At 42.9% G+C, this 13,410-nt stretch overlaps 1 protein-coding gene across 4 annotated transcripts in view; it reads left to right on the plus strand.

Moving 5' to 3' along the window:
• PPM1H (protein phosphatase, Mg2+/Mn2+ dependent 1H) overlaps positions 1-13,410 on the plus strand; it is a 152,897-nt gene that overhangs the window by 97,865 nt on the left and 41,622 nt on the right. For all 4 annotated transcript variants that reach the window (XM_061639856.1, XM_061639855.1, XM_061639853.1 and 1 more), the window contains exon 6: positions 5,175-5,293. In XM_061639856.1, the coding sequence (XP_061495840.1) occupies positions 5,175-5,293 (119 nt within the window). The remainder of the gene's footprint in view (positions 1-5,174; positions 5,294-13,410) is intronic.

Below are 13,410 nucleotides of genomic sequence, written 5' to 3' on the forward strand. Positions count from 1 at the left end.
CCAAATATCCAGGTGGGCAAAGCTGGGTCAGATCAACTCCTCCCAGCTCACCCACCCAGGTCTCGGTAATGCACACCAAATCGGCATCTTCATCCACAATCAAATCATGGATGAGGGTGGTGTTATTGTGTACTGATCTGGCATTAAACAACAACACACACAGGCCAGTGGGCATAGCAGATGAGCAACGAGGAACCCATTCATGAGAGGAGTGGGAGTGAGGAACAATGCGTAGATATTAACATTCTGTCTGTCAGACATCGTTACTTGTGTGTGCCTCCCTCCCCAGAATTACTTTTGATTTGTGAATGCCATGACCATTGCCATTCCCTTCCCCAGTTTCTTTGCAACTACCCTGTGAAGTAGCTTAGGTTGAGACAATATATGTACATAAACAGCAGTTGGTAGTTGTAGTTGGTACAGCATTAATAAAGTATAGCCCCTCAAATGTAGTCTGGTGGAGTCTAGTCCTAGATATTACTCTGAATTAAACCTCATTGAGTTAAATGGATAAGTATATAGGATTGCAAATTAATTTTTACCTCTGAAAGGAACGCACTGTCAGACATAGAATTTAAGAGACATACTTTTCCGGACATATTTGAAACAGGTGGGTAGGTGGGAAGAGAGTTGTATTAATCTAATTAGATTGTTAACATAGTGTTCTCCAGATGTTGTTGGACTACAAGTCCCATCAGTCTCGGACAACATAACCAGTTATCAGGGATGATGGAAATTGTAGTCCTACAACATCTGGAGGGCACCACATTGGCTATACGTGGTCTGAAAGGCCCCACAAGTAACTTTTGTTGTTTGTTGCAATACATACAAGAACATAAGAAGAGCCTGCTGGATCCAGCCAGTGGCCCACCTAGTCCAGCATTCTGTTCTTGCAGCGGCTAATCAGATGCCCTAAAGTGAAGGCCACAAGCAGGACCTGAGTGCACGAGCACCACTCTCCTCACTTGTATTCCCAGCAACTGATATTCAGAAGCATACTGTCTCTTGACAGTGTGAGTAGAACATAGCCATCATTGCTAGGTGCTGCTGATACCTTTATCTTCCATGAATTTGTCTAATCCTCTTTTAAATGTCTACAAGACTATATTTTTAATTGTAGGAGAAGGGATAACATTTATTCTGGTGGCTTACTTTTGATATGTGCAATTTTTGTTTACCTACATTATGTTCCTTACATTCTGCTTCCAACAATTTAATCATGCATATATAGTAAAGTACTAAAGTTTGCATTTTTCTTTGATGATAGGGGATTGTCATATTGATAAAAATGTTTTTTAGTTGAAAGAGGTGCTGTGGTGTTTTTTGCAGCACAACACAGGCATGACTTCAAGCGCAGCAATAGAACGCCTGTTCAGTATTGGTGGCAATGTAATGACTGTAAAAAGAAATTCCTTGTCTGAGCTCTTTGAGGAAGGATGAGACATACAGAAATATATTGTGTAAGCAGCATTTCAAGTGTAAAATTTGATTCCTAGTGAAAAAGTATACGTGTGCTGGGGTATCACCATTGCTGGGGTAAGGGTGGGGGCGGGTGGGTGTGAGGTGCTGTTATACTATTCTGTTAATTTTATGGATTAAAAAAAACCTACCCTCTGTGTGTGTGAATTTATTTTTAATGTTTCAGGCTACTCAGATGTGCAGCAGCCAAAGCCAGCACCTTGTAGGCACTCTGTTTTTTTTTAAAAAGCAACTTAAGTGTAATTGTAGTGATTACTTTTGAGTAACGGTAAAGTAATCAGTTCCTTTCAGATCAATTGTAATTACTCTTTGGGGCCATGTAACAGTAATTGTAATTTATTACTTTTTAAAAGTAATCTTCCAAGCTCTGCCCATGTGTGTAAGCGCTGCCTGCAGCAGCTGCAATCCAGTAGACAAGGAGCAACATTCTGTGTCAGAGTGTGCACCCCCCGCCCCACCCCCAAAACAGTCTTTGTCCTCTTTCCTAGAGGATTTGTTAACTGAGGTATTACTCTATATTGATGGAAAAAACACAGTTCTATAATGCAATATGTAGTGTGAAAGGAGCATCAGAAATCAGGAAAGAAGTGTTAGCATTATAATCAGGAAAACATAACATAATAAAACCCACATCTGAATGTAGCCTCACACACCTCTCCTGCCAAGTATTCTCTACAATTGCTTCAGTATCAACAGAATTCCTTGGTTTGCAAGGAAGACAAATGTTTAGTCTGGTTTTGTGTACTATAAGCAGTTAGTTGGGAGTAAAAATCTGCTGTGCAAAATAAATTGAACTGATTATTTTCTTTTTTCTTTGTTTCCTATTGAAGCAAAAGAGGTCAAGACTTGTTTGTTTGTTATTTTAATATTTATTGCTAATCATCTAGAAGATTTATAAATGGAAAGGTGGGATATAAATATTTAAAAAATAAAAATGATTTTGTGCACATCCAAATTTTTACAAAATCTGCTAAGAGGACTCCCTGAATACTTTCTTTTCACTTTCTCCATTTAGCAGTTCCTAAAGAAAACATGCATATTGCTGGTGCTAATTATATATAAAAGCATTAAGGCTGTCCACAAATGGAAAGGATAGTTTAGTTGTTACAGGACAGACACCCTTGTCTACCATGTTGGCAAAATCAAGAGGAATCTCAAATAAGCCCTTCTATAGTACCTATGTAACTTGAAGAAAAAAATTCATATATTTTACCAAAATTAGATGGCAATAACCCCAAATTCAGAAGTGGCTTTCTTGTGCTCTAAGCCATCTAACTCATTTCCAGAAGGTTTTCCATTGTGCACCCAACCTACGTTAATTTTAAAGTTTGTTAAACAAAGTATGGAATACTAAGTGCGCTTAACATAAAGAAAATAGTTCACTGCTGTCATAAAAAGTTGCAGGCTGAATTGTCAAGAATCTCATCCTAGGTTTCTGTTCCTGGAGAATTCAGTGTTTGTTCTTTTTAAATGAATGAGAATCAGCTCTAGAGTTCTTGCTTTACCTTGACACTGTGTTTTATAGCCATGTGAAAGGATTCCTATTCATAAACTATTTTTATATAGGAAACTGCAAAATAGAACCTTTTGCATGTGGCCTACTACTGAGTTACAGTGCCAATGATAAAGCTGGAATAATTGTGACCCTCATCTAATCCAGTGTACCAGTGGCCACCTGGCATGCCAAGCTAAGTAGAAAGTGTAGGGGGATTGTCCAGAGGGCCCAGGAAGGTCACACACACTGATGGAAACTTCCAAGGGAAGGGAGGAGGAAGAGAACTGTCCACAATGTAATTATGTGGTACATCTCTACATAAATTTATTAGTGACTATGTGAAACCTGCAGATTACAGGTCAGTATGCTTCTGTATACCAGATGCTGGGCAACAACAGCAGGTAATGGCTGTTGCCCTAAGACTTGATGGACTAGATGGACCTTTTGGTTTGATCAAGTTGGGCTGCTTTTATGTTCTTGTAAGTCTGGGTCTGTTCCTCAGCGTTAGGAGGGAGCCCCAAAAGTGTGACTTTTGAGCCCTTGCACATCTTACTTTAGGATGGTTCACTTTTTCTGGATTATCAGGGATATTTACCACCCCTTGGTTTAATATTCTCAATCATTGTTGAGTGACCCATAATATTTAGCAAAAATGCAGTGAGCCTGTGTACTACAGGGCTAGTTTAGACATTACAATTCTTCATGCAGTATTCTTGACCCAAGTGTAGGGGTGCATTTGCATAGAGAACATTCAAATGTGAGCCATCCCTTTGATGGTCACTTTGCTTCATAGCAATGATTTCCATGGTTGCGGCAGTACACCTAACTGCCACAAGACAGCTTTATATAATGAAAATCTTTTGATTTTGTATATTGAAAATATGGGTAAAGAAAATTGAAACTGACTTTTTTTCTCTAGTTATTCCATTGGACATTCCCTTCCCTTTTCCCCCCAAGGCACTCGCTTTCCTTGCCCTGTTGTCTCTTTTGGCCTTTGCCTCTTTCTTTCCTGGGACCCATGCATCCTTTCTTGTGTTTTTTCCCCCCATGGGTACCTCTGTCTGTCCAGTCCTGTTCAACTATTGGAAAGGCTTATCCAAATGGTGGCAAGGCTCCAACAATGCCACATTCTTTGCTTATTATCACGTATGTGCCAATAATATAGACTCTTGTTCCAATGGAGTCTTAGTTTTTTACTTCTTGCATGTTTTCTTTTTTTTATTTACATTTCTTTCCCTGTTAGAAACCTTACCTAGCTGCTTCAAATTTATTATGAACTTCTATTACAATCGTTTGGTAAATTAGCAAACCTTTTAAAAATTAAAGTTATCTATATAAGTATCAAAATGTACAAAAGTTAAAACATACATAGCATTGGTTTTAAAATACTACTACAAAATAGCTCTTTAGGTTTGCTTTAAGTACAGCAGCTGTTTTTGAAGATCAGGAAAACTTAACTGCCTTGGTTGGCTGAGATAAAATAGAACCTTCCCCAGAAAGGCAAGAGAGATTAAACTTCTGATGATGATGATAAGTTAGCAGTTCCCTGGGAAATTTTGTTTGGTTTGCTTCAAGCAGGAATGTGCTGTCCATTATTTCAGTGAATGTACTGATCCTCTGGCAAGTATGCAAATAACTTAATTTGCTTAGTTTTTTCTGCCGAGGATACTTGAGTTAAGACAAGCTCAAATACCATGAGTTTGAGCTTTTCTATCTAGTGATACAGCACTAAATTTGAAGAAGTGACATATCTGTGGTTTATTCTGGATGGCATCGCATCCTCATATAAAGAGGGTACCACATGCACAGACTGGGTTTACAGTAATGTAAAATAAAAATAACCACCTTGGCATCTAGTAGCCTGTGCCTGCATATGCTGTGTTCCATTGTGGAACAGCTCCATGTGCAGAACAGATGGCTGAGCCAGTTGGGTTTGATGGGCTCAAACTGGACTGAATCTAGACATCCCTTTTCACAACAAAATTGGTCAATATGGTTTAGAAAAGCCGACGGTGTTGACAAGATATAAGGCAAGTGTGTTCTCAGTAGTCTGTGTGCAGCTCCAGGAGCAAAATGGATTGAGGTCCAAATCATACAGTGGTGGAAGAGCAGCATTGTTTGAAAATTGTGATAGTTAAAAATGCAAGAGCTCCCAGGATGATTGTATTGTCATTGTCCTCTTTTCTTTTTAAACCTGTAGGCATTTATGCAGCCACACTTGCTGGGAAATGAGTTTACACACTTGGAGTTTCCAAGGAGAGTTCAGCGCAAGGAAGTTGGAAAAAGAATGCTTTACAGAGACTTCAGCATGACTGGCTGGTAAGAATACACCTCCCTGTTTTAAGCATTGGAAAGCACACTTTAGAAAACAACAAGAGCCACAGATTTAGTCATTCATTACCGTAGTGTAAGCATGTGTATTGCACAATAGGGGTTTATTGACAGACAGTGCTTTTTTACAAACCCCTGGGAATAGAGAGACCTCATTTAGTTACAGAAATGGAGGCATTTGGCTCCACAAAGCTCAGTGTTTCCGTGGGACCCGCTGATAGCATCACAACAGGATTTTTTTTTTAAGATAAGATCCAAGGGTTTGCCCCAGCAGAGGCCCAGAACATAGGCAGCTCCTATTGTGGTTGCTGCTACTGATTTTGTTTGCCTTTGTTGCTGTGACAGTTACTACTTCTACCTTGCCCTGGAACTACTAAGAGTCCGTTGCTGGGTCCAGTTAATGCCATCCGTGAATGTCATGCAACAACTGTGTATTCTCTCCCACTCTCACTCTTAGCAATAACAAACTCAATAGCAAATGTTGTGTTAAGGTTCTAAGAGGTACAAATGCTTCCCATAGCAGTTGAAAGGAGTGGGCAAGAGTGAAGGGGGAGGATAACATGGTAGACCTTTTGACCGCTAGTAGATATTTCCTCTGTGGCGCAAAAGATCCTCCGTGGCGCAGAGTGGTAAGCGGCGGTAACGCAGCCAAAAGCTCTGCTCACGGCCAGAGTTCGATTCCAACGGAAGGAGGAAGTTGAATCTCCGGTAAAAGGGGTTGAGGTCCACTCAGCCTTCCATCCATCCGTGGTCAGTAAAATGAGTACCCGGCATATGCTGGGGGGTAAAGAAAGGTCGGGGAAGGAACTGGCAATCCCACCCTAAGACGTCACCCTAAGAGTCGGAAACTACTCACACTATAAGTGCGGGGACACCTTTACCTTTACCTTTTTAGATATTTCCAACGGTGTTGGTAACAGAGGAAAGGTCGCCATCACTGTAAGTACCCTGCTTGTCTTGCCACCATCCTTTTCCTTTTATTTTATTGTCCTGAACAATTGAAGAATTTCTCAGAGGCGCAAGTTAGTCCAGAAATTGGAGTGTATAAACTCTGCCAGCATCTCTCAGGCTATGCCTTGCAGTTCCTAAGATCTAAGCCATAGCTCTATGGTAGATCACAAGATTTGCATGTAGAATGTCCCAGGTTCAACTCCTGGCATCTCCAGCTAGAAGGATCAGGTAGCAGGGGATGTTGCCTCTGGTGTGGACTTCTTCTTTTTCTGGTGAGCCACTTAAATCTTTCCAGCCATTGACCTAGGAGCAACGTGAAATATTGTGAAAAGGCATGCTCCTATCCTCATAAGATTGTGCCACTTCAGAATAAAGATGGGAGATTATGTGTTTGACTTCTCTCCCACATCAGTTGCTACTTGTACACTGAAAGCTACACATGGTTCTCCCTGATGTGCTAGCTTTTCATGTGCAGCAAACTTAGTATGTTGAGGTGTAGTTCTAAGCATGTAATCTGCATGTATTCCAAGGTGATACATTCTCATGCAGATTAAACCTTGTGCTTTTTCTGAACTTTTTGGTCATTTTAATATTTTTAAAGAAACCTGACAGTTTCTTTACACATAGGGGCTGTGAAATAGTCTTGTACCTTTCACCTTTCATTTGGAACGGCAACAAGCTGCTAGTGGTCATAGTGAATGCAGCAGCAGCAGCTATAGGATAATTGGGGAACCAAGGAAGTACCTCGAGCAATTTCCACTGCTTGGGCACAGCTTCATTTTCTGTATTAAGGAAAGACCTTGTTGTGATACATTGTTTTGCCTTGACTAGCTGTCTCATCGCTCTTTATGCCATTGTGCTTTGCCTTATAATTTCCTTTTTTGGCCAAAACAAAATAAATGTCATGAATCCAAAGAGATCCTCTTTGGAGCACAAAAAGCTTTCCTATTGTGTGGTCCTGCTACAGGCGAAGGGTTAAAAGCCCAAGTCACGATGTAGTTGGTAGGAGTCAGATGGGCCAGTCCATGCTGGTTGGTTGTCCCTAATGGCTTTGCTGTTGGTAGATCTGTGTTCTGTAAGGCTTTGTTGCAATTAGCCACCAACAGGCATAATGAATCTATATGTGTGTGAGAGAGCTTCTTTCTGAACCAGAGGCTAGAGTCTGAGGGCCTTGGGGAAGGAAAGCTTGCAGTGTTTTTACTTTCATGGAATGATGCTAGTCTAGTTGCATTGCTCTTACTTCCTGATAGAACAGGTATTCAAGTTTCTTGAATATTTCAACAAAAACGACGACATTCTAATATTTTTCCTGGTTTTTTTGTGTGTTTTCTAATTTTGTCTGGGAAGACCTTTTGCTTTTTTTCTTGCAAATAGCTTCAAAACTGTTTTTTAAAATATGCAATTGGATAAAAAAATAAAAAATTCTCGGGGGATCCCACTCAATACAGTAACTAATGTATGCTTTCCTTTGTGTAACTTGCATGTTGTGTTCAACAAATATTGTAGCTGTGGGCACTCTCTTCTTCTTCTTTATTGTTCTGCTCAATGTCATTTGACAGCCTGGCCATGCAGTCTGACAGAGAAGGGGATAAGTAGATTGAGAAATGCCACAGAATGTTTTATGAAGCAACACCAGACCTGCACTGCCTCCTCCCCTCCCCTTTAATATAAATTGATTTATTGAATCAACCACAGAAGCCCTGTTACCAAAACCTTAGGCGTTATCCTCCAGAGAGCCGCCTAATAAAAAAGGCCCAACTGACAGTCCTCATTAGCTTTGCTACACATCCCAAGGCAGTATTTAAAGTGGCAGTGTCCCTTTCCCAGACTTGGATTTATCTGCCAGCCAGCACCAGTGGATCTAATTAGCTTGCTCTTATTAGTCTTATTCAGATAAGTGGTCTTCCCTAACAGTCTGACTCCAGGGTACAAAGAGTAATTGGCAGTTAGCCTGCTTTATGCTTTCACCTGCTCAGTTACATCTTGTTTCCTAATTCATGTAATTTAGACAAGCTCCCATTGACAATTGTGTATATGTAGTGGGTGTTTTTGTCTAGTGAAACTTTTCAACTTCAGCAAAAATCATGATTTTGGGAGATCATTTCTCAGTTGCATAGTTAAATAAACCTTCCCCCTTTGAGAATATGATATCTATATCTATTTTATTTTTAAAATTTAATGATTATGGAGACAGCTTAGGACTTCTTTTAAGAAAAAGAAAGATACAACTTTTGTGTAACTGTTAGCACAGTTGTCAGTATCATTGTTAGCTACTGACAACAGAAAGATACAGAAGAGAGAGGGGGAGTCATATTTAACAAAACTCCTTCTCACTATTCCTTTTTTATTCCCGATTCTGTGTGTTCCAGTAAAGTATAGCTCCATGGATTCTGTTTAGAGCACATTTCTGTGATGATAAATGGCCATTCACAACATGCATGTTCTGCATCTTTTCAAGATTTGCAGCTCTAGCTGCAGGAACAGCAGGGGAGAAGATCTGACCTGCTGTGTACAGCACATCTCCTGGCAATGACAAATGGCTCTTCTTTCCCTAAGTGCACACAAGCCAGAGGAACAGAGTCATTGGGGCAGAACAAGCTGGAGACAAAGCAGAGTCCAACAGTCGCCCAATAAGTATGAAGGAAGAAATAGCAAATATAAAATTCTTTTTTGAATGTTTGCACTGCCTTATTAATAGAGATCAGTTTTTTTAAAAAACCTCCACAGATGTTTTTAGTGTGTGATTGCCCTCCCACATTACCACACGTAGGGAACCTTGAAAATAAGCACTTTTAATTGGTGTCTCAATACTTCTAATTGATATTTATATAACCTCACAATATAACTTCGCACACAGGAAGCCTGCGTGGTGTCATAGCTAGAGTGAGGAAAAAGGGTGGTCACTATGAAAACATGATGCTTGGCTAGTTGGGTCACTGGCCTGATCCAGCAGGCTCTTATGTTTTTATGTGTGTTCTTTCTTGGGAAACTCTGGTTTTTATCCCCAAACAGCTATGAAGCCAGCTGGATGGTCTTGGCTTCTGTCAGCTTAATTTATTTCATTAAAGTAGTAGTGCATGGTCCTGTGAAACATTCTAAAGTGTAATTTTATATTTCCTGTTCCTAGCTATTGATATAACACCTTTTTGTTAATGGGACCTTTTAAAAAATAATAATTTTTGTACCTGTTCACCTATACAAGTAACACAAACAGAAGCTACAAGTTTCATTTCTGAGCAAAGCTCTTCAGGATCCTGGTTGGAGGTCTTTCTCTCTTTATCTGGTTAACTGGAGCAATTGTGTTTTGGTGTGTGTGTTAGTATGTGTGAACAAAGGTGCTGTTGCACAAACTCAGGCTTTAAAAAGAAAGAAAGAAAAAAAAAACCCAACCCACAATCCTGGGCGAAGAAAGTGCATGTGCAAATATTTGATCAAGGAGAAAGACAAAGAAGACTGAATTGGAGAATGTTGGTCTGGCTTTGCTCTAGAGGACACTTCCTATGTCACACAAAAGATGTAAGGATACTCTTGTGTTGACTCTTCTGTCTGGAAGTGTGTCTTTTGCACAGAGCTGGCCCATATAGAACAGCTGCAGCACTGGGTGACTGGAGAAGTCCTGCCCTGGGAGTGAGTATCTGAGCATCTGGGTGCTTGCTGCTTGCTCCTCTGGGTTGATGTTTCTTGAGACAGCTGAAGTCCCTGGTAAATGCTGCAAGGACTGGGAGCTCCTGCCTGATCTTGCCCCAGAGAGAGGCTGCAGTTAATCTTGCAGCCTCTTGCATCAGCTCTTTGGTCGGTCAGGAGGCATAAAAGCCTGGCTGCCCTTGGGGGTTGCCCTTTGGGGAGCCCTTTAGGGAGTCCTGAGGGTTGAGGGCATTAGCTCCTTCTATTTCTTTCTCTTTTTTAAACCAATCTAGAGGAGATTGGAAGTGGGGAGGGTGTATAGGGCATATGTATTTCCTGTGCAGGGTGAGAGCCTGTGCAGTGAACTGAATGATAGGAGAAAGTTGCCAGATGCCTTCAAAATGAGAGTCTGCAACTGGCAGAAGGCTGGCCCTCTCTGGGTCTGATATATGGGAGAGTAAATGTGCCCTGTGTGAAAGATATTGAGTGGGTCTGACTGTTCCCAGATCTCTGAGGTCTACTGGGATAACTGGTTCAGGTAGGTTTTTTTGGTGGGCTCTTGTTGGGTTCATATCAGGTGTTTAGGAGGAATCTTAGTAAGGAGGACCATTGGTGATGCCACCCCAATTTCAGTGATCACGGATAGAGGGAAGTATAGCCATAGAGAGGTGGTGACCTACCATAGAAGACGAGGGCAAGGCTATCTACGCCTTGTTCCTTGCTGCCACTCCTCTCATGGATGGGTTCCTCGTTGCTCATCTGCTGTGCCCTGGCCTGTGTGGGTTGTTTAATGCCAGATTGGTACACAATAAGATCATATCCATGATTTGATTGTGGATGAAGATGCCGATTTGGTGTGCATTACCGAGACCTAGGTGGGTGAGCTGGGAGGAGTTGATCTGACCCAACTTTGCCCACCTGGATACTCAATGCAATACCATCAAAGGCTGCATGGATGGGGAGGATGAGTTGCTGTGGTCTACAGAACTTCCATCTCTGTCACCAGGAAACCTCTCCGTCTTGGAGCTGGCTGTGAGGGCATGCACCTGGCATTGAGCCAAGGAGATAGTAAACTTGGGTTGCTGCTGATGTACCGTCCACCCTGCTGCCTGGGACCTTCTCTGACTGAGCTGGTGGAGGCCATCTCTGCTGTGGTATTGAAGGAGCCCAGAACGATAGTCCTGGGTGATTTCAATGTCCATATGGAGGCTGCCTCTAGTGTTCCAGCTTGAGACTTCATGGCCTCCATGATGACCATGGGGCTGTCTCAAGTTGTCACTACCCCGATGCATAGGGCAGGGCACACACTCAACTTGGTTTTTGCTCCAGATGGGGGAAGGGGTGGTCTGGAGATGGGGGTGGTGGATGTCACTCCATTATCATGGTCATACCACTTCCTGGTGAAGTTTAGACTTGTGGTTCCAATCCTCTCCTGCAGAGCTGGTGGACTGATTAAGATCGTCTGCCCCCGGAGACTAATGGAATCCACAGGATTCCTGAATGCCCTGGGGGAGTTCCCAGTAGATAAAGCAAGTGACCCTGCCCTTGTCACAGTGTGGAACAGCAAGGCACGTCGGGCTATTGACATGGTTGCCCCCAAGCATGCTTTCTTGCATTGTGGAGCGTGGTTTGCACCTTGGTACACCAGTAAGCTAAGGGCAATGAAACAGGCTGGATGACAGCTGGAGCGCAAGTGGCAAAAGACGTACTGTGAGGCTGATCGGGCACGAGTAAAACATCATAACCATGCCTACTGTGTGGCACTGAGAACAGCGAAGGAGGCCCACTTCTCTGCCACCATCGCATCCTGAAGTAGCTATCTAGTATTCCCGTATTGTCAGGGGTCTGTTGAAATCAACTCCAGGAAATGGAGTTTTAGACCCTTCGGAGGTCCACTGTAGACTTTTTGCAAGGCGCTTAGAGGGTAAAGTTGCTTGCCTCCATAGTAATCTTGATGCCCCATCCACATCTACTGTAGTCCTCAGTGAACTGTCCAGTGCAACGTCTGCTGCACCTTCTTGGGAATGGTTACATTTGATGCGGTCTGATGACATGGATGAGGTGCTTGTGATGATGTGACCAACAATGTGTCCTCTCAACCCTTGCCCTTCTTGGCTTATTGAAGCTTGCAGAGGGAGTTTGACCAAGTGGAGCCAGGGTATGGTCAATGCATTGTTGCGGGAGGGAGTGGTTCCAGCTGCCCTGAAAGAGGCGGTGATCCAACCGCTCCTGAAAAAGCTCAACCTGGACCCATTGGTTTGTGACAGTTACCGACCGGTTGCAAATACCCCCTTAAGTAATGTGATTGAGAGGGTTGTGGCGCAGCAATTGCAAGTACTCATGGATGAAACAGATTAGATTGACCCATTCCAGTCTGGATTCAGGTCTTGTTATGGGACTGAATCGGCCTTGGTCACCCTGATGGATGACCTTTATCAGGAGAAGGACAGGGGGAGTGCAACCCTGTTATTCTTACTTGATCTCTCAGCGGCTTTTGATACCATCGACCATTGTATCCTTCTGGGCTGACTTGTTGGGATGGGTATCAGCGGCACTGTTTTACAGTGGTTCCGATCCTATTTCCAGGGCCTTTTTCAGAGAATAGTATTGGGTGATTATCTTTTGGCCCCCTGGCAGTTGTGCTTTGGGGTGCAGCAGGGTATCTTCTTGTCCCCCATGCTGTTTAACATCTATATGAAGCCCTTGGGAATGGTCATCAGGAGATTTGGAGCGAGTTGTCAGCAGTATGCTGATGATACCCAGCTCTGTTTCTCTATAACATCTGATCGGGGGGGGGCGGCAAGCCCTGGACCGCTGCCTGGACTCAGTGGTGGGCTGGATGAGGGCCAATAAACTGAGTCTGAATCCTAGCAAGACGGAGGCACTGTGCGTTGTTGGTTCCCAAGTTCAGATAATTGGTCAGTTGCCTGATTAGGATGGGGTCGTACTCCCTTTGAAAGAGCAGGTTCGTAGTCTGGGGGTGCTCCTGGATTCATCTTTGCTGCTAGAGGCCCAGGTGACCTCAGTATCTAGGAGTGCCTTTTACCAGCTTCGGCTTGTAAGACAGCTGCAGCTGTTTCTGGGCTGGGATAGCCTGACCACCTCAAGGCTGGATTACTGTAATGTGCTCTATGTGGGGCTGTCTTTGATGCTGGTCCAGAAGCTGCAGCTGGTGCAAAATGGGGTGGCAAGACTGCTCACTGGGGCAGGGTATCGCCAACATGTCACCCTGCTGCTGAAAGAAGTGCACTGGCTGCCCATTTGCTACCAGGTCAAGTTCAAGGTTCTGGTTTTGGTGTTCAAAGCCCTATACAGCTCAGGACCAGGATACGTGAAAAACCGTCTTATCCCTTATATACCGAGGTGATCACTTTGCTCTGCAGGTGAGGGCCTCCTGCAGATACCATCTTATCAGGAGGTCCGTTCTGCACACCATAGGAAATGGACCTTTAGTATAGTGGCACCTACCCTTTGGACTTTCCTCCCTTAAATATTGGACAGGTGCCATCTCTGTTATCTTTTCGGTGCCT

This window comes from Rhineura floridana, chromosome 8 (genome assembly GCF_030035675.1).
Source record: "Rhineura floridana isolate rRhiFlo1 chromosome 8, rRhiFlo1.hap2, whole genome shotgun sequence".
NCBI lineage: Eukaryota > Metazoa > Chordata > Lepidosauria > Squamata > Rhineuridae > Rhineura > Rhineura floridana.